This window comes from Takifugu rubripes, chromosome 12, assembly GCF_901000725.2.
Source record: "Takifugu rubripes chromosome 12, fTakRub1.2, whole genome shotgun sequence".
Lineage (NCBI taxonomy): Eukaryota > Metazoa > Chordata > Actinopteri > Tetraodontiformes > Tetraodontidae > Takifugu > Takifugu rubripes.
Genome location: NC_042296.1, coordinates 2,056,055 through 2,082,404, shown reverse-complemented (window position 1 = coordinate 2,082,404; position 26,350 = coordinate 2,056,055). Strand labels below are relative to the sequence as shown.

At 45.7% G+C, this 26,350-nt stretch overlaps 2 protein-coding genes across 3 annotated transcripts in view; one reads left to right on the top strand and one right to left on the bottom strand.

Moving 5' to 3' along the window:
* Positions 1-303: 303 nt before the first annotated feature.
* tinagl1 (tubulointerstitial nephritis antigen-like 1) lies at positions 304-17,412 on the bottom strand. Its single transcript, XM_011608923.2, has 12 exons — positions 17,256-17,412; positions 14,355-14,665; positions 13,356-13,422; positions 9,887-9,979; positions 9,662-9,776; positions 7,634-7,760; positions 7,272-7,422; positions 7,000-7,186; positions 6,348-6,393; positions 5,398-5,521; positions 2,971-3,016; positions 304-2,883 (listed from the first exon to the last, which is right to left on the bottom strand). The coding sequence occupies exons 2-12, from the start codon at positions 14,656-14,658 to the stop codon at positions 2,716-2,718; spliced, it is 1,428 nt and encodes a 475-aa protein (XP_011607225.2). The 5' UTR covers positions 14,659-14,665; positions 17,256-17,412; the 3' UTR covers positions 304-2,715.
* cfap300 (cilia and flagella associated protein 300) overlaps positions 16,895-26,350 on the top strand; it is a 9,751-nt gene continuing 295 nt past the window's right edge. Inside the window, exons 1-7 of one of the 2 annotated variants that reach the window (XM_003968898.3) lie at positions 16,895-16,902; positions 25,173-25,404; positions 25,477-25,558; positions 25,638-25,710; positions 25,787-25,941; positions 26,025-26,197; positions 26,274-26,340. In XM_003968898.3, the coding sequence (XP_003968947.1) occupies positions 25,304-25,404; positions 25,477-25,558; positions 25,638-25,710; positions 25,787-25,941; positions 26,025-26,197; positions 26,274-26,340 (651 nt within the window). In that variant the 5' untranslated portion in view covers positions 16,895-16,902; positions 25,173-25,303. Of the gene's footprint in view, positions 16,903-24,987; positions 25,007-25,172; positions 25,405-25,476; positions 25,559-25,637; positions 25,711-25,786; positions 25,942-26,024; positions 26,198-26,273; positions 26,341-26,350 lie in introns of those variants that run through there. The other variant, XM_029844774.1, reaches the window with a different exon arrangement.

Below are 26,350 nucleotides of genomic sequence, written 5' to 3'. Positions count from 1 at the left end.
GTTTTCCTTCGAAAAAGTTTGCATGAATTTATTTTAACGTTCTCTTTTGGCTCTTGCCTGACCGTCAGTGTTATTTCTATAAGGAAATATGCCGACACAGCAGGCTCTTACAAAAACTGTGCTTGTCCCATTGTTCCACGGATCTTCCCCTCAGCACCCCTGCGCTCATTGTTGATGCCTAATCCCCAATTTGCCAAAAACTCACACACATTCTTCACCATCTGACCTGCTCGCTGCGCAACACATTTCTACCAGTAGAGGGCGATGCAGCGGTTTAACACCGACCCTGACAACGACACCACGTGGCTCTGGAAAGATTTTATTGTTGTGCACAAAACTTACAGGATATTGTTGTTTAGTGCACACGGTACAAGACAGAGAGAATATAGAATTGCACAGGGAAAAAAAGAAGACTAAAAGTCATTTACACGTCTCATAAATAAAGCCCACAAATAACCGAGTATGTAGCATAATGGAGCATTTTACATAAAATACACAGCTTCAAGGTCGATGTCTGCTGCAGGACTTAGTAGGTGAGGTTTTTTTTTTTTGAGGGGGGGGGGGGGATGAAAATAAATGCCAGTTTCTACAGAACTGGTCCCCTCAGATGATGACGAATATCAGCATTTTGAAAACGGGGAACATCTCAATGATATTCAACATATGCATTTCTCAGGCATCTGTTTCAACCTATCCAGCCACCCCACACTTATGCTGCTGTCAAGGAGAGGTTCTGCTTCATATGAATGAATATTTCTCAATATTAAAAGCTCCTTAACTTGCCCTTGAACACCGAGGGTAAATCAGTTATTCTGTATTCTGGAACGCAGAGAACGATAAAACACTCTTTCTTGTGCGTGCAAGTGTGCTCATTCCAGTCGGTGCGCTCGCTTCAAAACCACATCAACCAGGACATTATATCAGAAACTCGTGGTATTTGCTTGTTCAGCTACGGCCTCTTTGCTACATTGCACATTGCCTGTTGTTCCAGACGTGGGCGTGAGCTCATCCACGACTGAAGCCAATCACAGAGGGACTCCTGAGATGACCAGACACTGCAGCAAGGCCTTCTGAACTTACTCTGGGATGTCGTTTAAAATGAGGGGTAAGTGAGGAAAATCTTTAAAAGCCTCCCCCAATGAGGCTGCAGCTGGGTGAAATAAATACACGTTAAAAGCCCGGGGCCGTAACACAGGTACAGAGATTAGGAAAGGCAGCAACTTTAAGACTGAATACTGTAGCAGCAGCTCCACCAACACCTCCCGTCCTCCTTTCTGTGGTCAAGTGAGTGGATATGGTATAACAGTTACAGCACGCGGTACGTATCAAACATGTCGTAAAATAGAACTTCAAAATATAACTGCAACACACACACACATAAAATAGGTCTTTAGCACAAACGTCCTACAAAGACGTTACACACGCATTTTCATCTGTAGTGGTGAACAAAACGGTTTTAAGGCATTACAATCATTACAATTTGACGTCTTGGCGCAGCTGTCTTTATTTAAATGAGCAACTAATCAAATATATTATGCAAAGACATGAGCTTTTATAGCAAATAACATTAGCACATAAGTGTGCTTGCTCACTTAGAATTAAGATATTTATAGAAATATTGATGGGGTCCCCCTCCATGGTGGCTAGACTGTAGAATCGTAGCACAGAGAGAACAAACATCATTACGTTGTCAATTTTGGAAAAGCTCTGTGCTGGAAATACGTAGATGCAGCTGTGCAAAAAACATCTATGTTGTTCTCAGACAGCCGCTTTGACAATGGAGGGAATTGAGGACAAATTTTTATTTAAATAATAATTTTCCACACTTATTAGCAGATAATCTTTTTGTTTTTGTCAGCTCATTTTGTTGGAAATATCCAAAAGGGCCATATTGAGGTGCATGTCCACCAGTGATGTCACAGAACAAATATATTATAATTATGTGCTTAAAATTTAAAGGATTTTCAGTGTAATATTCTACATTCTTACTGGAATGTGTGAGATCTACTTCCTACAGCTACTAACACCAGTGTCCTCTAATACTGTGGGGATCAGCTAAACTGTGTCGCGTTCACGTCAGACTAGAATGACGTAACATCGCGCTGCCATGGAGTCTGCTCTCTGGAAATCACATTTCCTTTCCCCTGAGCTGTCCCTTCAAAACTGGCATTTCAGGTTTAGAGCAGGATAGGAACAAGGAAGAAGAACTGACCAATCAGACCGAGTGCCTACAAAGATGGCCGACTGAGGACCGACCAACATTTTACGGTCGCCACATTCGGAACTATTGTATTATTTGACTTGGGATGAGGGAACTATTGCATCCGGACCTGGAAGCGATGAATGTTGACAGGGAATGACGAATGAGGGTGTCCTCAGTCTGTCTTTGGTCTCTTGGGTGAGCCATCGCCCGGCTCTGTTGCTGATTATATATTTGGATCCTCAGGTAGCTGAGCTATTTTGATTGCAGGGCTTGGCTTGGCCATAAATCTTGAGTTCCAGCGAAAGTGGAAGGATTGATGTAAAATGGGTTTATTTTGATCCACAGAGCAAAGTATAAAAAGAGAAAGTTTCAGGGGCACCGGAGTCATTTCTTTATCCCAGACCGATGGCGTGTGATCACGATCTGAGACTCTTGGCTAAGTTCTCTCATGGGGGTAGAAATCGGATATTTGCAGAAGCAAAATGACCTCGGCATCGTTCCATCGCTGGCCTCTAGATCTGCCGGCGGCGATGGTGGTGGTTATGGCTGCGCATGTCCTCCATCGTGATCCGGCCCCACACGCCAATCACAAATGCTTCGATCTCGCACTCATTCTCACCGCGGGCGATGCGGAAATACCCCTCCTCCCCCCAGTTCTTTCCCCAGGAGTTTGCCGCTATCTGGAAAAAAAGGAAAGAATTTCTACATGTAAACGGAAAATTTTAAAGATGGGTGTAACTTTAACAAACACAGCAACAGGAACTTACCCAGTATTTCCTTTTTGCCCCATCAACGTTTCTCTCCTCTCCCCACCTGATATAGAAAACAGACACAGTTACTCAAGTGTGCAGCTCACCCAGAAAACCAATATCCTTAAATACACAGGAAATGGGCCTTGTCGGGGTTGCACTGCTATTTTAAGGGTGCATATTTTGACAGAAAAACATCAAGATATAAAGACAACACATTAACCTAAAGCACACTAGGTCTTATGGGAAGAAGTTGGTCTGGTTAACAACATCCTGAGAATGGAGTATTCGTGGCCGGACACCACCCAGCTGCGCTCTGCATCATTCCGATCCAAAGGACAAGGAATTTCCCTTTTTTGTTCAGCAGGCATGAAGCAGGAAGGCGAGGATAACACCACCTCAGCTCAGGCAACGATCCATTCACAGACAACAACGCTAACAGCCAAACAAACGCACACGCATGACGGGGGTGTAGCGGAACCAGGAGGTCTATCTTTACCCTCGTACAAATGCTGACCTCAGTAAAACCTGGCAAGGCTCCATAAATTCCCATCATGCCATGCACTTTGGCCTCAGCGTGGTTCAGTGCCAAGTCTTCAGGCCCCTACTGTGTCTGCTCGTCATGATCAAAACAGTCGCCCCCAAAGCCGATTCCCATCCTGTTTTTTTTCCTCTCCTCCCAAGAGACTCCCGGTGCCCAACTGCTTGTTATCTTTTATTAGCAGAGGAATGCTGGGAAAAAGAGTGGCTGGCTTTCAAACTCTGCCAAGTCACAAGCTTACTACTATAGCACTGGCAGAAAGTGCCAACCTTCTATCAGCAAGTGCCTTTATAAGCCCAGAGTCTCCCTCACTGGACACTTTGACCAGGACCGAGCTGACCAAAAACAGCTCCGAAAGGGGCAGATCGGCAAACGACTGCGCCCGAGACCGTCAAAGAAAGGCACGCGCGCACCTGCGCGACTCCACATGCATGCCTGCTCCCCCGCATCGTGATTGGTACGGACAGAGGCGGACAGAATCGGCTCACGGCTGAGCTCTTATCTGGTCACCGATCGGCTCACGTGCTCACTCGCGAACAATGATGGGGCAGAACACTGTGCCCCGTGTGCCCCTGCCCTTCCCCAACACCCCTGCGCCCACCCCTGACCTCTTCGCCAAAGGCTGATCCTCCCTCTGTCTGCCGCGGTCCGGATCAGCAGCCCAGACAATACAATTTCCACCACAGTGGCCCTCAATGTCTTTTCCACAAACTTTCCCAGGCACTGGGCTTAAAGGGATGCATCGGTACCGGCTTTGGCCTGTGAAAACATACTAATTCCTGTGGCTGGCAAGCTGGAGTTGAAAACAGTCTGCTCCTCCGCCACCAAGCCATCCCTGACAGCTTTGCATCCACTGGGTACCAGTGATGTACATCTCTGGACTGCTGCTCTCAAGCTACAGCACCCTGGGCACCGCCATCCCACAATCATTATACAACCGTAAAGGCTCCAAAGCAATGCAATGATGTCATTCTCATGGAGCCAGTCGCCCAATCACAGCTCAAGTCGGGCCTATTTATCATTGTGCACATCCATCACCAAGATGCTCCTTCTCGTCTCCATTTTTGTCACCACACGATGATGAAAACAAACTGAGCACAGGGAGCGGGTGGAAGGCTCGAGGGTATCGTCCACGTGCCCGTGCATGCCGCATCAGGTCGTAAACATACACGCTCAGAAGGCAGAGTACAAGGTTGTGTTTGTCTCCATCAATCAGACTGAAGCCCAGAGATGGAGAGATATTTTTTTGGTTTTGAAAGGACTCAAAGGCTTTTGACAGACGTGGACAATGCAGGCGCAACTTCATCTATACATTATCTGGTAAAACTGAGAATCTCCAGGTTGTTTCCAAATGCAGAGATTTGATTTTAAATGGGAATGGGATTAAGAGAGTTGATGAATCAGATGTCTTGGGAGTGATAAAGGAGGCACGGCTGACTGGGAGGGATGGGGCTGGTGGTGATGGTGGGTAAATCCAGGTGTGTCAGTCTGCTGTCTACGCTCCCGCGTATTTGCGGTTGCTGCCGTTTGAAGGGGAAGGTGAGGTGTGTCTCCAGAAGCAGTATAGACAGACGGCACATGCAGACTGACTCAGGTGTGCACACACATGCAGGTAAAGATCTGACTCTGGCCTGACACCAGTGGGAATTATGATCTATTTCCTGGCTAATGAAGAAGTTTTATCTGATGAGACAGCGTCTGTAGAGCATGTCGCAACAGTGCAAAAACGTCTGTCCAGACGTGTCCAACAACGTTCAAAAGCTTTTGTCATTAAAAATAACAAATAAAAAAAGACCTCAAAAATGCTCTATTTAAGCAAAACAGCGAGTGCTGCGACTGGTTTGCAGCAGCGATTAGACACTGGTTATAATGGGTAGTATGGTTACAGGTTACTGGTCGCTTACCCGGTGATCTTCACTGAGTGCGTGCCGTGTTTGCGGTATTGTGGCGGTTTGGTGAAGCTGACGTCGGTGTGTTTGTAGATTCCGCTCTTGTACACGAAAAAGTCCTCATGGACCTCCATGATTGCTGCAATTAGATGCTACAATTAGATGTCTGACAAGATTGTAGGGAACTGGGGAATTTCTTCAATGAACACAAGCACACGCACACACACACACACACACACACACACACACATGCAGGATGCCATAAAATCCTATCCAAACATGGATTTAATTAATTGAGGAAAAATGAATTGCCTAATTCCATCAAACAAATTTCAGAGCTCTGATTCTAATCCCTGCCCACACCCAGACGTCAGAGCCAGAAGCAGTGCGTGTCCGTGCGCGCGCATGTGTGTGTGTTTGTGAGATAAAGAGGAAGTTCGTGATAAGCTTTTCTAATGCTGTTCAATGGGACTAACACAGTACAGCTGAAACGTTCCCTCTGTTGGAGGTGAAGGTGTCCCCCCCTCCCACATGTGCACATGTGAGAAACTCCAAAAGGAAACTTGACTTGATGCCAGTAGGTTTTCCTTCACAGCTAATAAATAAAACAAGAAGCACCAGAAGCTCATAGAGAACATAAACACGCACGTGCACGCGCACACGCACACACTCCTACACGTGACACTCTATTCGAGTGTACTTGACAATGGGCCAGATGGACACCAGACAGAGTGGCGAGTTGGTGGAGAGAGGTCAGCCGAGCCACTCTGACATAAAGACCCATCACTTTGGACCATGTGACTGAGGTCAAAGTTCAAAGCTGGGGCAAAACCATCAGGATGAAAGTCAAACGCTGCCTCATCTGAGGTCTGATGTCTCTCATAGGGAAATGTGTGTGACCTTCCAGGCCTTTTGCAGCATTTAAAAAGGCACCACGAAGATGGATGTTATTAAAGTGTTATTACCTTGCACGGGGCCATTATCCTGAATCTCCTTCATGATCTCCTTTTCCTGAGGGAGAAGCAGGGACAGAGAGAGATCGTTACAGGTCTGCGATGTGAAAAGGCTGAAAGCGATCCTCCCTGGACGTTAAAAGTTAGACAACACAATCAGGCTCAGCAGGACATTAATGTCTCTGCTTACACACTGTTCAGGACCTGCAGCAGGACGAAATGATATTGGGAGCTATTAGCTGCATTTAACACGGATGGATGGTGGCTGCTAAAACCACATGTTGGCTGCAGCACCAGTGGAAGTGAGAGGAGACACAGCAATCTGAAACGACTTCCTAAGGCAAACTGGGGGGGGGGGGGGACTATAAACTCTAGAAACAAACATCACACACCACACGGAACAGTTTCCTCCAATTTACTTAACGCAGCTGATTTTCGCCAGCACAATCTTGATGCTAGCCCCATCATGATGATGCTAACAGGTTGCTTTCATGCTTTTGCCAGCCTCTCTCACTTCTGTCTTTTTTTTCCTCATGATGCTGGGGAGCCCCTACTCGTGTCCATTCCCGAGGCTCAAGTACGCACGGAGAATGCGCAGAAGCGCATGTGAGGGGGATTAAAGTCTGCCTCAGGATGTGAGGATGCGCCTTCCTGTATTGCTTACGTTGGTTGAGAGCCTGTAGGGGGGTGTGGACTGGTAGATGTTGTTCTGGTAGTTGTTTGTGTTGGGGCAGCGCTGCGTGGCCTGCCTCTTCCCCCTGCCAACGGAGCGGCTCTGCATCATGCAGCGGCCCAGCTCGGCCGGCGTTTGCTGCGGGGGGCGGTACGGGTAGCAGTCCTCTGTCACCACGCTGGGGGCAGAGGAAGGAGGGGAGACTTTAGCATCGCATCGTCACCCGCATAGCTTAGAGTTTCTGTTCAAAGGTCAAAGGTTACCCTCTGCGCCGGAGGAACCACCAGGCTCCGTCAATGCGTCCGCCTGTGCAGCCTCCCTGGTTGCGCGTGTCGCAGGAAATCAGGTTTTGGGGCGACAGCTGGGGAGTCATGTGACCCATCGACTGGATAGAGATTCTGTCTGACGCCACCGCTGTTGAAGAGTGGAGTCAATGTTTAAAAAACAACCTGGTACATTATGTTGTTACTGGTTTATTCTGTATTGTATTCTTGCCCAAATCATTGTAATTCCAGATTACTGAGAGGATTTTCATGGCTAATCTTCTTACTCTCACTTCCTGTTTTACTGTCTCCTTCCTTTATAAGGTCTGACAGAGCACGTGGGCACTTCCCACCAGCTTTACCTGCAGTAGAGAAAGCCCAGGATGCGGCACAATTGCCCTGGTCCAGAGGCTCGTGGATCTTTCCGGGCCATTTTTCTGCAGAGTTGAAGTACAGAGGCAGCTGGTCCCGCTCAGGGTCCATGTTCATCTAAAAGGGAGAAACTAGAATTACAGGCCTGCAACAATCTGGTCAAGGCCACATTGTCACTGTTGCATAGAAAAGCTATTCTTCTCAGGATTTAGAGAGAGGGGGGGGGTCCTATTAACTTGTTTATGTGAACTTACTGATTGTTTGCATGCGGACAATGAGCTAACAGTTCCAATTAAAATGCTTGAGTTAGGCTTTGTATGGGATCTTTGCATCGGGGGCACATTACGTAAGTCTGCTAATCGAGCCTGAAGAAGAAAGGAATTATTCTCAGTGAGCTGAGACCAGTTGAACGGGCCTGGATCTTTAATGTGGATAATAAAGAGGCACCTTTACATTCCAGGCCTTTCTGTGAAACTGTGACGCCGTTTTACTGCATGATGACGAAAAGTGACTCATTTTGTTTACCGTGACAGTGTTGTTTCTATCATTAACTCACCGTTATTACTGACCTGTGACTTAATTGGGTAGATTCAAAAGGCATGTTTCACATTGTAGTGGTGGATATACAGAACAAAATGTTGAATATCATATTTGAACCTATATTTATATATAAAACCCAAATATTGCACATGAACTTCAGTTCTTCTTTAAAAAAAAATCTGAAATCTCTTCAGATAACACTTTTACTCAAATATGCACTCCTACTTAAGTTTTTCTTTACTTTTACTGGAATTGGAATTAGGGCGTGATAGCAGGCAAATATGTCATTCCGTAAATTCCACATGCTTTATCTATTAGCGTCCGCTGCTGTTTGGATGCTCACTGGATCGGATATGCTAACGGCCGGCACACGTTTGTACACCGACCTCACCGTTCTGTCAGCCTGCCTGCATTCCTTCTGATTACTGGTTACACTGTCGCAGCAACAAACGACCACCTGATACGCAGCTACGGAATGTGCCGCCAGTCCAAGGTGCGCGGCTGTGGAAGGTCAAAGTCCAACAGCTCAGACAGTTGTAGCATAAAAAGTGTGATAACAGGAGCAGTGACGTCCGTAGGAACAACGTGTTGGGCTAAGCAGAGTTTCTCCATCACCACACAGTGGTTGGCAGACTGGAATGGAACGGAGGATGAGGGATTTATGGAAGGAGGCAAGGTGGTGATTTGGATCCTGGCACAGGCAGGGACAGGCAGGTGATGGAAGCAGGAGGAGCATTTTGTCTATTTATTTATTTATTTTCACCGCCTGGAAGAGCTGTGGAATGCACGGAGGGGTGAAAGAGAGCGACGGAGGAGTGAAAATAGGTGGTTGCAATGTAATGACTGTCAAGGCTGGTCTCTGCCAAATGTTTGGGTCCTTCATACACGTTCACACTCAAAAGTGACCTGAATCTGGTTTTTCCGTGACCGCCGTCAGAACAGCCAGGTCACACCGAATGCGACTTTGAGAATTTAGAATTTGGGGCTGCAGCATAAACGAAGCCTCATATACTCCCAAAAAACAAGCACTTAAGTCTGGCACTAAGACAGAGTCCCAGTAAATACAAAGGTGCTTACATTTTTAAATGGGAGACTTGCTGTGTTCCTCCCAAAACAAATGATAACCATGTTTTGTCTCAACATGGATTCACTGGAACTGAAGAGGATTTAGGTCACCTCTTCAGTTTCAGTGAGCTGAACCCACTTTTGGAAGACAGGAATAACCTAATGTTGTGAAGGTGTTGCGCCAAAAAAGCTTAACAAAGTTGAGGGAACCAAAAGATCAATAGTTACACCCATGAGACTCATGAAACATGATATTCTACAAGTCCTTTTAGTGAAATTCACCCTCTCAGTCAGAGGTGAAAGGTCAACAGTAGCTGAAAAGCCATCGCGGATTTAATGACTTTCTCAAAGTAGCGAGAAATTCCTGTCTGGATTTCAAAAATAGTGTCGAAAGACAGAAATGAGCCGTGTACCTGGATCTCGTTCATGTTCATAATAGTTTTGGCGGGCCTCTGGGTGCCCAGACGATAGCGGATGCCCTCATCCAGAGTCATGCCGTAGAACTGGCTGTAGTTCGCCGCCCGCCACCTGAAAGAGCAGGAAACGGAAACATCACAACAAATGTTGGACAAAGATCAGAGAGCTCAGAAACCGTTAAACACAGCGTGTTGGTTTAGTGTCTGTATTTGCTTTTGTACCCGTAGTTTCCTCTGTTGACGGCACTGATGACATCAGGTTCAATCAGACAGGCATTCTGCTCACAGTCCCAACGCCCATCAGCACCACACGTGCTGGAAGATCAAATGAGATGAGATGGAATTATGATAATCGTTTACATTTCTCTTTTTTTTAACATGACAGTTAAAATAGGAAAGGAAATTTTAGCTCCAAACACACAGCTTTGACATAGCCCCAGGAGGAGTAAAAAATAACATAGAATGTCAGTAACTATCAAAAATGAGGCGATGAGAAAAAAGGGTCAAAGGAGACATTCGGCCTTTTAAAGCTGCAGAACTCAAATCCATTTTTAGTCAGAAGGCAGAGAATTAAAAAAAAAAGTCAAGCTAATGACAGAGCAGATAGAAAGAACAAGATATCAGTGATAATGATGGTGTGATAAAATGTGATAAAAGTGCCAAAACAAGAGTGAAAGTTCAAAAGTTAATAATCAAGAAAGCAGAGGAAGAGGAAATGTGTGTGTACATGGTTCAAGTCTCAAGGATTCCTCAGATCTATAATAAAGGACTTCTCTTTTGTTTGAAAAGAAAGGAGCTAAGTTTTAATTTCATCACATCAAATAAAAAGCAGAAATAACTGGCAAAACCCGTCTATTTCCACCAGAAACACCAGGAAAGCTTCTCCAGGAGTCATTACAACACGCCACTGGTGCCATTAAAGACTAATAAGAACACCACTGCAGCACAAGTGGTACCAAATGACACCAAAATCAGGAGGAAAAATGTGCTAAATACAAACATTCACAGCCAATACCTGACAAAGCAAAATGGAAGAAGATTTTTCAATGCCTACGAGACACCATGGGTTTGTGGTAAGACAGGCGAACTGAATCTGGTCTATATTCAGGTATTAAATGCCTACTTAACAGCCTGATAGTTTTGCATTTCTCTGGAGCTTTAGTGGTATTTTCAGTTTCCTTGTCGTCTGCATGCAGATGTTTTTGTTCTCATGAAAGACAGGCCAACAAAGCTAGTTAGTCCACATAAAGTCCTGCGCACAAAAAAGTAGAGGATTTGCCGCCACGAGGGTATTTCCCACACAGGGTTGTATAGATTCCCACCCATGAATTCCATTGTGCTGTCCATGAAATATAAACACGTGCTGATGAAGAGCTGATATTTCATCAGTGCAAACAAGAAGCTCGGTATTAAAAGATTCACAGCGGTGGGGACGCACACGCCTCATCATTTCCACACAGGGACAGGCGTCATGACAAAGGTCGGGGGCACGTATGTGGCCCGAGAATGAAATATGACTGGAGGGAGGCCGTGTTCCACCCTCTTCGTCATGCTTCTCTTTAAATAAAAACAGCCCCTTCCCACTGAGACCACATGCATGCTGGGTTGCATTCGCACATACACACACCTGCACGCTGTCGTGTGGTGCTTTGTCTCGCTGTCCATCTTGATCTGCGGGAAACAAAGGCCGGGTTTGTGTGCTCGCATTTGTAGAATCTGAAGCACATGTGATGATCCAGCCCGTGGGACAAGATTTCGTGAAGAATGGAACCCCTAACCCTAGCAGGGGTGTCTGGGTCAAAATTCCAATCTTTAATCACAGAGCAGTTAACCAGCAATGCAGTCTGAACGAGACCTTGATACAAAGGCAAGTATGGACTGGTGTAGGACTGGTATATGGCTTCAGGATCCCTCAAAGGTTGGTAGTAAAGCAACCACAGCTTTAAATCTCAAAACAACCTCCCTCCGCTTGAGTTCTTTGCTTTTAAAACAAGCTTCTGTTCCATCTTCACATCAAACGGGCGGCGCCCCAACCCGAGCAAAACATTCCTATTTGTTCCTCCGTCTGATGTAAGTTGTGGGCTTCAGATGAGGCGGAGCAGAAACAACTTTCAGCAGGGCAACAGCTCAAGGAGGAAAAAGACCCAGCTGGAGATCCCTGAATTCATCCCTCATGCACACATCAGTGCATCATGCTCAGTCCTGTTTGTGTCTGGCCTCATCCAGACGCCTCAGGAGGAAGAGATAAGGCTCATAGCAACTGTGATGCCGATGTCAAACATCTGATGCGTTTCAGGCTTCATCGGCAATATTTGGCTCTTCCACTTCCTGTAGGTTTGCTCAGTCTCTTGTGAAGGTAGTCAGATAAGAGCGTGGAGGCCTTTGCTGCTACTAATGAGACCCCGAGGAAGACTGGAATCCGAACGGAAGTGCCGTCCTCCACCCTGCGCCTCCGATTCTGGAAGTTGGGAGGACGCATTATGGAGCGGACTGGGCAGAGTGGGAGTAGGAAATGGGAGTGTTGGTCTCTGTCCGTGCCAAAGTTGCAGCACACTAATCAAGCGTCTGAGTGATCGCCATGACAGGCCTGTGTGACAGTTTATGTGCACAAGACTCTTTTGTTTGGCATTGGAAAGGGGAAGTTAGCACGTAAATGCTACTGACTTGGAACACCCGAGGCTATTTTTACCGTACGGCTTGTGTTTTCTCATCTCCTCATGAAAAAAAAACTGGCTCTGTCATTTATCGGCTTCCTGTCTGCGAACCCAGGAGGCCCTTAAAATCAAACCTAATGGATCCGCTGTGCTAAACGCCACACTTCGTTCCTGTCACAGTGATGCAGCACAGACGCCGGAGTCGACCAGCTGCGGGGCGTAAAGTCTGAAGGATGTGATCGCCGGAGGTCAGCATGGTTTGTGTTAAACGTGTCATGACGAACACTCACTCCATCTCCTGAATGCACGCACACAAATATGAAATACATGCACGGACGGATGTTCAATGGACATCTTGTGGGAACGTCTTTGACGCAGCTGAGACAAATCACAGTGAAGGACAGGTGAGGAATTCCTCCTTCCTGCCGTCTAGTCCCTTGACTCCAGCTCCTCTGTCTCTCAAGGCCTGTTTTACATCTCCAGAACTCTCTGTTGTCCCTGACGGGTCATTAAAAACACTGTATTTACAATAGCTTTTATCTTGGATGAACGGCTCAGTAACCCTGAACTTGAAATAATCATCAATGAGATGAGCCGCAAAGTATGTTAGCTTCCAGGAGCTTTATCTTAGTTTAGATTAAAGCAAGAATTGACTGTACCTCAGAAACCCACCTAAAAGAACAAAACAAGGTTGATGTTATTTAACTACTAAGTAGAACTTTTGCATTCTAATTTCCGTAAAAAAATTCAGTAAAATAATCTCCACAGGATGATTAGATAAGTCGATGATGTTTGGCAATATTAATAAAAGGTTTATTCACACAGTAAATGCACAAACAGCATGAACAATGTTGTAGTGGCCTTTCCTAAAAACATATATACGCACATTTTGAGCATTCAAGACAAACATTTGAGTGTGTGAATGAGAAGACATTGAAGCCGGAGCTAATCAAGAGGTCTTTTAGGGAAAAGACCCAGATTTTGGATCTTAAAAGAGGACTAAAATGGGGGGTGGGGTGCAGTGGGGGTGCACATACCATAAATTGCAGTTCTCCTTGTAGGTTTGCCCTGTTAAGAACTTGTTTCCGTTCCTTTCGCAGGTGGCTGAGAGGAGACAAAAAGACAGAATTTCATCTATAACAGGTGTCTCGGTTTAAAGAGAGACGCAGCTTTGCACATAAAAGCGGAAGAACTGACAAACACCATCCACATGCAGCACAATGCAAGCACAGGTGCTAAATTCTCTGCTCTTGTGGGCAGCGTGTGGGTTTTCCTCTGTGACGTTACACAAGGAAGACGTGAGGTCTAAGCAGCTCTGAGCTGCATTAATCCACTGTGGGAATGCAGCTCTAACTGCTTTCCTGCCTTCCCAGGGTTCCCGGCCCTGTGTCACGCTTTGTCCACCTGATGCTGATTGAAGGAGGCCTCATCACACCCCCAGGTTAGCATTAGCGTGCTGCAGCACATTTGCAGTCCTGCAACAGGCAACGAGGTGCTTGACATGATGCGGCTTCAAGAGGAATTTTAAAAAAGAAGTTTGTGGGGCCCTTGGCGGTGACAGTCACCTGTTGTTGCTGCACCTTTAACCCCTCCTTGGGACTATTGGCCTTTCCTACCTTGTTGTCCAGGGAACGCACAGTTCCTCTAACCCGCCCACCTCCTGACCCCTCACCCTTTATCTGTCTCTCCCTCTCCCTGCATAGCCTGCATTCTTTCTCCTGACCTCTATTCATCTCTCCATCCACCCCTTCTCACTCCCTCTGTCTCTGTTAATAAGACATCCACTGTTCTGCTCTGTCCTCAGGTAGACCCCTCCTTCCATCGCAGCCGCAGTTTAAATGTCTAAAGGAGTCCAAGCCGGAAAACTACAGAGGATCTTTGTGGTTGATGTACATGTTTATGTAAATGCTACCTATAATAATAATAAACATACCGTAATAATAATAATATAATCTATCACATTTTTGGCTTCTGCCCTTGTGTTTTAGTCCAACCCTGTCTTTTGAAATTTACTGACCACACCTGGGCACACTTACTAATGAACGGTCGCTCTACGCCAAGACAGTGGCCCCAGAAGTCGGGGCAGCAGTCGGACACGGTGCGGTTACAGAACAGGTCGCAGTAACAGATGGTGTCCAGGTAGGGAACTGTGCATTGGTCATCTCTGCCAGGACAGCAACCTCCTCTCCTCTGGCAGTAGGAACCAAATGGGTCCCTGATGCCACCTATGTGGAGCGGACTGGCCAGCTCCCGCTTGGTCCTCCTGGACAGGAGTCTTTCTGCAGTACCCTCGCCGACCACCAGGAGAAGCACAACCAGGGCTGCCAGTAGGAGCTTCATGATAAATCTGTAGAAAGGAAGAGGTCAGGAAGGACACATGAAGTTTACAGAAAGGTCAGACTACATACTCTATTACTCTTCTACACTCTTCTACAGTCTTTGAAATGGGTACTTGTGAAATGGGTATGGGTATGGGGGCTTTTATTCCCTCCAAGAAGACGCTGAGAATGCGTCACACTTGACAGAGAAGGAGGTGAAGCGGTTGCTCTCTGAGCAGCGTAATTAGAGTATGACCGGTGCCAAAACTCTGTCCTGCTGTGTTTTTCATACACATGCATCCGCTCGGTAACATACAGACACCCAGACGTTAGACCCAACAAAGTTGGCCCAGAAAAGAGTCAAAATGGAAAAGCAGGTGACCCACGGTCTTCTGTAGTCTTGGGTGCTAATGAGGAAAGTGCGAGTCATCTGGCACAGGAGCCATCTCACTTCCACTCACCTAACTGTTGTGAATATAGATGGGATACGCACCATTTCCTCTGCTAAACATTGATTTATAACCATTTTTTCCCTCCAAATTCTTATAATATTTGTACAGTAGTCAAGCTAGAGTATTATAATATTATATTAGTATTATAGTTCCTGTCATAAAATGATAGAACATCCCTCAGTCTGACTCCACTTAACTGGATCTAAGACTCTGCATTGGCAGATTAACAGAAATCTGTGTACAAAAAGGTTTTGACAAGGAGAAAGTTACATTTCCACATGTTAAACAGTTATAGTACAGTAACCCCAAATGCTGCCGACCCAACCACTACTCACCCTCCCCTGGTTTTGTTCAGCATCTTCAGTGTAACAAGTGTATTTTTCACATGTGTGTATGCGTCTGTTTCTCTCTTTCTGTCCTTCCCTTCTCTCTCTACCCCACCGGCCTTGGTCCTCCCATATGAACCCGGTCCTGCTAAAGGTTTCTTCCTGTTAAAAGGAGGTTTTTCCTGCCACTGTTGCTTGTCAAGCTCTGAGTTTCTGTGAAGCTCCTAGAAACAATCTCATGTGTAACAGGCATACATTGTGTTTCACACTTTGTGTCTGTGGACATAAAATAAGAGAATGACCCAGTGTTAATGTAAAAAACATCGTTAATAACCAATCAGATGCTCGGGCACAATGGGCTCTATGGACTTTAAACGGGACTCCAGAAAGGATCTTTGCTGTGCTGTTTTCTGCATGACTGTGCCTTTAGTGCAATACAGACACACACACACACTCACACACACGCGCGTGCACACGCACATACACACACACACACGCACGCAGCATATGGCAGCACGTATGCGGGTCTCTTCTCTTCGAGTGTTTTGTTGTGGCAGTGCAATAAAAGCCTCAGTCGTCTGCTCGATGAGCTGCTAAGGCCGGCAGGTCAAATTGTTAAACGTTTAAGAAAAACACACACATGTGATCCAAGTACATTAAGCGAGACACCAGCCAACATGAAAATACTGCATCCGTCTCAGGAAAAGATGACCAAGAAGCTCTGTCAAAAACTGCATTTGTGGCCAAGCAAAATTAAAAATTAAATGATGAAAACATAAAAAAATAACCAGTTTAAACTCACTGCTAACAAGGGAGTCACAAAAGCAGCCATATGGCTCACCAGGCTGGCTGACAGCTGTATCCAAACTACTGATACCCTTCTCTCTCACACATACACTTACACACCCGCGCACACACACCCTGACATTTCTATCATTGTGGAGATATAGTACATTACCCAGCTCCTAACCCTAACCCTAACCATCCAAACTAACTCTCTAACTCTAACCATAACCTAAAATATATATTTTTTTAACCTTCAAACAGTCCTTTGAACGTTCAGGCCCCACTTTGCAAACATGTTCTCACTTTCGAAGTAAGGAGGATTATGGTACTCAAAAAGTAGTAAAGGTGAGAACATGCCTACACCCACATGTGTATAATTATGTATGTACTGTATAACTATGCAGCAAATTTTTCCCTCTTATTAGCAGATATTTCACTGAACTGATTGTGACCGATTTAATGAACAGAAAACAAACTTTGTCTGATTAGTATGGGGAAAATTAGGTGTTGCTTTAACTTGTAGTTTAATTTTTTGTTTCATGCAGGTGAACTCTGAGCTGCTGCCAGATCATTCATACATGGAGTAACTCTACAAAAATCCCACTCTATATCTTCACAACATGCTTCATATCGAGGTGGAAAAAACCTGAAAAGCATGTGTAAACAGGAACTATTAGAGGGCCTGATCGGACACCACAAAAGGTGAGTGTTGAAACACACCTGTTTGTGTTGTGTCAGTTTCATTGGGAGTTAAATAAGATTAGCTCCTAAAGTCTTTGAACTCAATCACCTTTGATTCCCACCCATAATCTCCAATTTCAGTCCCTTAACCTCACAACCAGAACACAAATACTGCATTTCTGACGGTGTCTGCCTCGGTTGCAGATCTCCCAGAGGGTTTGATTTTCACACCGACATCTCCTGGAAATCAAACCGTCTTTGGAGTTTTGTGTAACTTGAGCCCAGTGGAGAGCTCTGACGCTCAGCCTGCACCTGCCAGACACAAAAGAGGGCTGCTGTGGAGAGAGGAAAGACGAGGGAATAAAAGTCCTCACCTTCACAGAGAGAGGGTTTGTAATCCAACATAAAATAAACTTCAGAGGCTGTTTGTCGCTTGGGCCCAGGAAGCTGTTGCTCAAAGGTTGGTCCCCTCGTTGCTGTGCTGCGCACTCGCTCGCAGGAGCTGCCCTGCCAGACTTCTCTATATACAGACAGAGAAGGAAAACCACTCCCACAACGACCTCCCTTCACTCCTGCCCTGTCCACCGCTCCATTGCCTCCAGTCTCTCTCTCTCTCTCCTGGTGACTCACACAGGTTTGTTATCACTCTCTCTTTATCAGACTGGAACCTTCCATCTCAGAGTGATGTGGTTTGCACCAGTCTAGATCTGCTCTGCAGCCGGGTCAGGGGTCAAACATTCTTGTCCTCCCATGGAAGATGTGGTGGTGGCAAAACTCCAGTCCACCATAGTGGTCATCTCGGTCAGGAAAGTCCTCCCAGCGTTCACAAAACCAGTCTCTGGAGGGCTTGGCGGGTGTTTTAGGGACATTGGGGACAGTGATGTCATTTCCCACAACTGACTTTGAGAGATGGGATGCTTAATTTATAAGTTTGATCCATTTAGTAATGCTAACTGGACTGGTTGTGCTCCAACAAGAGGCTTAATGGACTGGTTATACTGGGACACAGTGGATAAATACTGGCACCACACTAGTTGAAATGGGACAGAGAGGATGAGTTGATGGTATATAGAGACATTACACATTATAAAACATATATAACTTACACCATTGGTTGCAAAATGAAACCCAGTTTCTTATCAAGAGTTTCATATTTTTAACATACTAAATTTTCACTGGTTAACTTCTATAAATGTTCCACTAGCAATCACAAAAACCCTGAGTAAACGTGTAACTAATCCGCTCTATAAATCAAATAATAAATATATGCATCATTAACTATAAATCAGTAATAAACTGCGGATTAGCTGAAATCCTAATTCTACTCCAGCTTTGATCTGCCTTGTAGTTTTTATGATGTTACATAAATATTTAGGGGCCTGACGTGGTGGTCTGGGCTCTGAAGGCACAGCTGTCCTGGGGGAGAGACTCTGATCAATAATCTGTTATTCTGAATGGATGCTGGTGGGTGGCTGGGACAGACAGATGCCGTCAGGACAAAAGAGACAAGACTGGTGCTCCAGTGAACCAGCCAGTGAATGTGGCCAGGGGAGGTGCTAGAGGGTTAACATTTTTAATTAGAAACTTGAAATATATACATATCAGTCACGTAACTATAGTTATATTCCTTAAAAAAAAAAAAATGGACGAATAGGCTCTCAGACGGCAACTCTAGGTGTTTTTTTCGTAGGTGACTTTAGGTGTTCTACTCACCTTTGCTGCTGCCCTAATCACAGGCTGGGGGGGCAGGTCATTGTGCCTTAACCATCCCAAGGGAAAAATAATCAGTCAGTGGAGTGTGAACTGGGACCCTCTTGCCCCCCAGCTTGGGACCCCAAGCAATCACCCACAGCCCCTTGTAGCAAAAGGCACCAAAAGGCACTGCAGATTTTTCAGAGTATAAAAAAGAGTTTAGATAAGATTATAAAAAAAAGTCCACACCGTCTGTAAATACCTCTCAGCGCTCTAAAGACACAGCTTCAGGAGCTATTTGTGGTTTATTATCTTGATCAATGACACTTTGTTGTGTAGACCATGTAACTAATGGAGGTCTCCCCGGGGTGGGGGGGTGGGGGTGGGGGGGGCATTCCCATGCTCACACTTGCTTTTATCAGCTCTTACGCAATCTCATGGCTCCAGAAAGTGCTCCAGCTTGGCTCTACTTTGTTGTCGTTTACCTCTGATGATGATGGATTCTGCCGTAGTAACACATTAGGAATTCCATACAGCTACACCAACACATGAGTCACGCTCACAGGAAGGGTGATTCTAACCGTTAACACACACACAGTTGATTGTCGTCTCCTTGAGACGGTGCACGTGCTTGTGTGTTGACCCTGATGGACCCCTGTAATCAGAGGAGGAAGTGTCCAGATGCGGCAGCGTGTGTGATTCATGACCTGCTCATCGGCGAAACAGAGGGTGATTCACTTTGAATTTCACAAGTTCTGTAGGTGGCAGCTTGGAAACTTGCATATGCATGTTGTACATTTGACATAGGAGCTGACTAAGCGCGCGGTGACGGCGGCCTCCAGATGTTTACCGTAATCCCGGCTCTTCATCTTCCGGATATCGGCTCAGCAGCGCTTCTGTTTGTGAGATAATTTCCCCCCAAAATAGCCTGAACTGCAGAGGCTGAGGGCACCCGTGGTAACAATAGAGCCTATACATACGGGCTAGTTTGACGTCTACGCAACCACGTGGATAAAAACCCTGCTATGAGCTCCAGATGTGTGGTTCAGAACTGCGAGATTTAAACTAGCCGTGAGATTAGATTTGACAGACAGACGTGGGCCCGACACACACGCACTCATCCCGTGGAACAATCCCGCTCTTTCTCCCGGCCTGCACAGTTCTCCCATGATGCCACACTTCAAGAGCGTGGATCCCAGCTGTGCTGCGCTGGGGTGGAGCCCTGCTCTCCTGACCCCACGGAGGAGTGGACGCGGCAATCCATATCCATGTCCCTGTTTCCTCTTCCTGGAACATGGGGAACAAGGGCGGCTGGTGGTAAACAAGACGAATGGGGCGAATGGAGAGGTGATCACGAAACAGCCGCTTAAGACGCCCACGTTCTGCTTTGTCGATGAGCGGCGCAGACTTCTGGAAGGATACGAGAGTTTCCGTGTGCTGCTTGTTCTGTTTTAGGACTTTTTTTCCCCCTGCAGGATTCTTCACACAAAACATTTGCATCAACATCATTATGAGATATTTTCCAACTTCATGTCTTCGGTTCTTCGCTGAATAAAAGTGGAAACGAGCTCTGGTCCGTGTGAGTCGATTCAAACCGCTCCGGCGTGAAGGTGACCTGAGCGTTGCTGGTTATAGAACCGATTGTGTCGGACACTTGAGACACGATTTGCATCTTAAAGTCAGTGTCGGCTCTTGTTTAGAGAAGAAAAATGGTTTATTTAGCGAAGGCGTCTAAGATGAGTTTGATTAGATAAGTTTCATCTTTACACACATCTATGTTGGGGTTTGACTCAGCGTTGAACTTCTAAACGGATGGCTCAGCACTTGGTGCAGGATGGAAATTGCTGCAACGGCCGGTTTGCCCCCTTCCCTCACGTCTGTCACCTCACGGTCGCATTGATTGTGAAACCGCAGGGTTGTGAGATTGATTACGGCTGACTAGGATGTGACAGATCCTGAGTCATTCAGGAAGGGGGAAGAAAAAGAAAAGGAGTCAGTGAAATTTATTAATAAAACCTGACAGTTGTGCTTGAAATGGCTGAGGTCAGATTGATTCCCAGGACTGTAATCAATTAACAGAACCAAAACCTTAATATTCAAGAGTTTACCACTTTCAGAATGTGACTTTTTTATGAACGAATCAGCGTATTATGTGTTTCTTTGTCTGAGAGTCCTCATTTGTTCCACTGAAAGACGTGTGGACACACGTTGCTTTGAGTCTTTCATCTACAGGTGGGGACAGGTTTCTTCACGTCTATTGTCTGTCCAAGCTTTTAGCTTTTAAAATCAATGGCATCTAACAAAAGGCGACGGTGGAAACCCCAAGAAGCGATTTTAAAGCTGCCGTAAAATAATATTAGCGGCTGTAATTAGCTTTTAACGAGATGCAGACAGCACCTATTGTGCTTTGACTCTGACACTCCTCTTCCTCCTCCTCTTCCTCCCCCTCCTTCTCCCCCTGGGGTCATTTGGGACAAGAAGATGAGGCATCAGGTGGTACTTCAGGCTCTTCTCCTCCTGCATCCCCACAGGGACCGACCCAGCCGTGGTGGTCCTGACGCCCTGACTCAATATGGGCCCACTCGTCCATCCTTTTACCGAAAATTCAATAATGAGCCCTGTTTGCTTGGGCTAAGGTCGTCAATAATGCATCAAATGTATAAGACAGCTCTGAGCAGGTTTTAGCTGTTAGCATTTTTGTCTGACCTGCATTACTCGGGTTGTTGAGAACAGGGAAAGTGCAGATTTGAACAAAAACTGTGGTTGAAATGGGCACTTTAGTAGAGAAATCCTGCCTCACGGGCAGCGGATCTCGTTGGAGCCTGACGCTTTCTGGGTCTGCGCAGATAAAATGGAAATGTTCCTCTGTTTTAGTTGGAGCGGAACAGAGATCAGGGGGTCTGTGGGCGGCAGCATCAGCAGTGCTCCTCACCCCTCCTTGACATTGCGCCGTGGCCAACTCACACAACCGTTACACAAGCAAAAAACAGCCAATGGCTGCAACTTAATCACTTTGTTTTTGCAAGTGAATTCCTAAAAAATATTCAGGAGATCTCTTTGGGTTTGTATTGAGACACAATGGGGCTGTTTTCAATGGCTGCAGGAGGTGGGTGTGAATGTATTATATTGGAATAAAAATAAAGAGCCCTGCATCAGACTTATAAAGGTTTTAGTCTGAGGCTACTTCAAGCTACATCAGGCTGTACAGCTGAATAAAAGTCCAAAGAAAATGTCAAGAAGCTGGACAATCGGACTTTTGCCAGTGGTCCCAAAAAATGTGAAGAGGCCAAGAGAGCGTCGCTGACGGGTGGAAAAAATGGCTCATACTGAGTGGGACATGTTCAGAATAATGTCTCTAGGGATTTTTCAAACTTATTAACGTTTCCAGTGAATGGACAGTGTATTCCCCCGAGGGGACCAAATCCAGCAGCATCCCGACCGAGCATTACGCAGAAGGGCTCCTTCACCCTGGACGGTCTTGTCTGTCAGTCTGTCTGTAATGAGAGCACTGATGTCATCAGGGAAGGGTTCTTCTTTCAGATGGAGACCTGCTGCCAAATCTGGGTGCTTTGTGTTCGACCAGAACCTTCCAGTGAAGCCTAGAAAGGGAAGTGAAAGTCACACGGTGGCCATACTTAAAGCTATTCCAGGTTGGATGAGCTGTCTGAACCGTGTTGTTCTCTGATGAGCAACTGGAATAGCTGATGTGACCCCGAAGAGAAAAGCCATTAGTTCAAAAACCACTTATCGGCCACGACGCGCAACGACCATGACCTTTGACCTCAGCAGATCCTCTTTAACCACCATGCTTAAATCTGGAAAACCATCAATAGGATCGCCTAAAAGCACCATAATTACAATGGATATTCTTCCTGTTAAAGAGACGCAGAGGGCGAGCAGACAGACACCCCCACCCCGTCCATCCACCCCCGCCAGCCTCTCTCCACAGCGGCATGTCCCTACTTGGCCCTTCATGGATTCCCAGAATGTTTTAGATACACTATCACAAAAGGAAAGGGAAATCAAGAGAGCGCACTCACCGGCAGACATAATACACTCTGATTTCTGATGATTACAGACTCAACCTGCCAGGTCTTTGTGTAAATCTGCTGGATAAGGAGATGTTTGTATGCTTTTTTCTCCCCCATTTTTTAGCACCTTCTCTCAAATATATTCTGTAAACTTGCTTCTTCAGTCTTATTTTTTTGCAGCATAACAAGTACTAATTTAGCTTCATTCATTCCTAAAACGGTCGATTTTGTCTTTCATCGCAGAGCAATGAGCACCAGGGATCCGCTGTTTTCCGCCGTATCATTCCTGCTTTTGGTTTTCATCCATTCTCCAACATTACAATGTACAATGCAAACAGTGGAGCGGCTTCCTCTGGGACGCTCTGCGTTACTCGGTGACCTCGGGGAGAACAAAACGAGCTCAGTGACAAAGTCCAGTTTCACCATGACATCATACGGAAAGGTCGCAAAAGGCCGATCCATCGATTGCCAAAGTAACCCAGCGGGATTCTTCCATTGTTCACACTGTCACATTTTCCTTTCATACTTGATTGAGTCAAGCGGGAGTTGTTGGTCTGTGGAGAAAGAAGCGCACGAGGGAGCGGAAAGACAAAGTCCTCCTTTTAGGAGGACAAGTGAGTCCATGACATCCATGACAGGGCTGATGGTGACCTGGGTCCAAATAAAGGGCCCTGAGGTGCCTCATCTGGTGGAGACACTTGTTTAACCCACCCGGGTGGAGATTGTGGAGCCTTAAGAGCACCAGGAGTTACTGTAACATCTGCAAGGTTTGCAATTATAGGAAGATCAGATCAAGATTCTTCATATTTTCACAAAATTAGAAAGAGAACAGAAAGAAAGTCGACCAGTGTGATGAACATATTCAAGGTGATGAAATTAATTGAAAGTAAAATTACAGCTTCATCGTTGATGACATCATCCAACAAAAAAAGACTGAAAGTCGGAGTCCCAGTCGACAGAGACTGGTTCCATTACTGGTAATCGAGCTCAATTACACAGCAATCAGCAGACAATGAGAGTAAAACTATGTTTTGGTGTGATCTCCTGATGTTTCCAGGCTGTGAAAACACTGGTTTCACACCATTTCCACCAGGTTTCCTGGTCATTTTTAGGTTGTAGCAGCTGGATTTGGCCCCATCGGATGACTTTAAATGTGATTCATCTCATTATGGAAATTACCTTCAGGATTTTCAAGATGGCGCGGCGATAAACTCGTGATTGATGTGTTTGGATTTGATTCATCAGTCTCACACCATATAAGGTGGATTTAGAAAAACACCATTTAACATTTGCCCGTTGTTTTTAGACATATTTCTCTTTTTCAGTTAACAAATATCCAACATGGCTCACCATCGTCATGTCTTCAGGGTGTCTCTGCTCCCTCCTGGATCTTTTTGAATGTACATCAGGGTCTTGGCATCCAGAGCTGGAATGTGGATCAAAAGGATCCAAAATGTACTACCAACCTGGAATGTCGAGAATGAAATGGGATTCGGGGCTACACTCGTGATAAAAGGTTGTGCAAGTGTAAACATGCAGGGACGCAGAGACATATGGAAGCTGTTGTCCTCAGAGGCTTCGGCGCAAGTTTGATGTGACATGAAAACAGCTGTAAAAGTAACAGGCCTGATGATAAAAGCAATGCTGCCCTTCTGTCTAAAGCTCAGGTGCTGCTGCAAGATTGGACAATATTTACAAGAGAACACGTAGTCGTGTGAAGAAAATATAGGCTGTAAAGTGGTGGTTTGGGTGCAACATATCAAAGCGTTTCTGCACTTCACCTCAGGGCTGTACGTTAATATTTCAGGCACTAGGAAAGAAAGCAAAACATGTCCAAAAACAAGTGATTTCTTATACTGTATATTTAAATAATTGTCTTTTTTGAAAAAAAAAAAAGTATTTGGGCATCTGGTTGTGTCTGAACTCCTGCAAATGAGTGTTTAACTGTTACTGTTGAGGTGAGTAGACATAACAAATCCTCCTGGATGAATGGGAAGAAAGACCATCATTTACAGAACCGTGGAGATGATGATGGGCTGGTGTGGGAACAGATATTAAGATAAGACTACAAGATAAAGACAGAGGTTAGTGCACAAACACTCACGCACACACGATGAGCGCAGCCTGCGTTAAAAATAAAAAGACTGGATGAGGTTGCCCTCTAGCGGCAACAGAGAGATATGTCGCCTTTTAAGAACAACAAACGACGTTAGTAGAAAAGTAGTAAGTCATAGGGAGCAACATTAACGAGAAAAAATACTCAAGTCAAATTAAATCGAAGGTCTTAACTTTATTGATCTGGCCTGTCACGCTAGGGTCCGCTATTATAATGTAACTACTACGTGTTGTGACAGAGGCGTTACTTTCTGTTGCCCCTGACAACACTGTTGTCACGGAAACAGGTAAACAAATCTCCAAAGACGGGCGTGAAAGCGAAGATGAGCGACTCTTGGATTGTTGTGCATCTGGGAGAAAAGGCTCGGAACAGTCGCTCATTGGCTGTTCCTCAAAACCTTCGCTGCTAATTGGCTAAAACCGGCTACTTTTTGCTTTTTGTTTGTATTGCAGGGTATTTTTTCTGGTTTGTGAACACAAGAGGAAGGACAGAATCCAGATTTCCGACATTTGTCTTTAAAGTTTTGAGGAAGAAGGAGCGGAAGAAAAGCAACCCTCGAACAGCGGACAGAGAAATCGTAAAAATGGATGGTGAATTCGAGCAAACGTTTTCATTTACGCATCTGCCCTCCAAGAAGTTCTCATTCCTAGAGGACAAAAACACGTATACGCTGTTGATGAAATGGTAAATTCCAGCTACACCACTTAAAAGCTTGAAGCCCCTTCCTCGATTTAATGCTTGCATGAATCATTTTAGGTCCATGTTTGGGAGAATTTCCGCTCAGACTTTCACCTTTGACAGGGACTTCCGTCCTTACAACAGTGAAAAGTTTGCTCTGGTAAGACCTAATCATCATATTTAACCATTTCCTATAGAAGGTCTTTGTTTTGATGTCATCTTGATGTTTGTCTGTACAGTGTTTTTTCCAAAGCCCTCAAGTGGTCTCCAGCCTGTCCACAAAGGTGAACACCGGGGCCCCTGTGCCTCTTGGTATGTCACAAAGCTTTTCAGCACTGATAATAGGTGGAAATCAAATCTCACTGGAATGTGTCTGACCTGTGTGTAGACAGGCCCGTGCGTGTGGAAGTGGAGCAGGTACCGTGCACTCGAGTCTCCATGGACCTCTTTGACCCCATCTACACATGTGGCATCCTGAGGCCCTCTGGTCACATGGTCAAATGCTTTCACGATGTCTTCCCTGACTACGATGAACTCAGACAGGTCCTTGTCTCTTCTCATTTACCCGTCTGCCTCGCTCTCTCTCTCTTTTTTGACATGGTCCTCGTGCCCCTCTGCTCCTCTAGATGCTACAGGATGAGGAGTCCCAGCACTATTACGTGGTTGGGAGGGAGGCGAGAGAAGAGTTTTTGTTCGTCCTCTTCAAGCACCTGTGTCTAGGAGGAGAGCTTTGTCAGTACGACGACGTCATTGATCCTTACATGAACGCCACAAAGCGGATCTACAAAGATCTGATCAGGTGAGGGAGACCCCGTGTTGTTGATAGGCAAACCCAGCTGAACGTCTCGAGCGTAACTGTTCCCTTTACTGTGTAGCGTTCAGAAGGATCCAGACACGAGGAAGATCTCCATCATCTCCACCGTCTTTAAAGTCCGGGTCTACGTGAGTGACC

What these genes read in the sequence shown, in the direction of transcription:
- tinagl1 (XM_011608923.2), bottom strand. Translation starts at nt 14,658, where the DNA reads ATGAAGCTCCTACTGGCAGCCCTGGTTGTGCTTCTCCTGGTGGTCGGC. An exon ending in GTCAACAGAGGAAACTACGG is followed by an intron (nt 9,777 to 9,886) that starts GTACAAAAGCAA and finishes CTGCTCTTTCAG; the next exon opens with GTGGCGGGCGGCGAACTACA. An exon ending in GGATAATGGCCCCGTGCAAG is followed by an intron (nt 5,522 to 6,347) that starts GTAATAACACTT and finishes ATCTAATTGCAG; the next exon opens with CAATCATGGAGGTCCATGAG.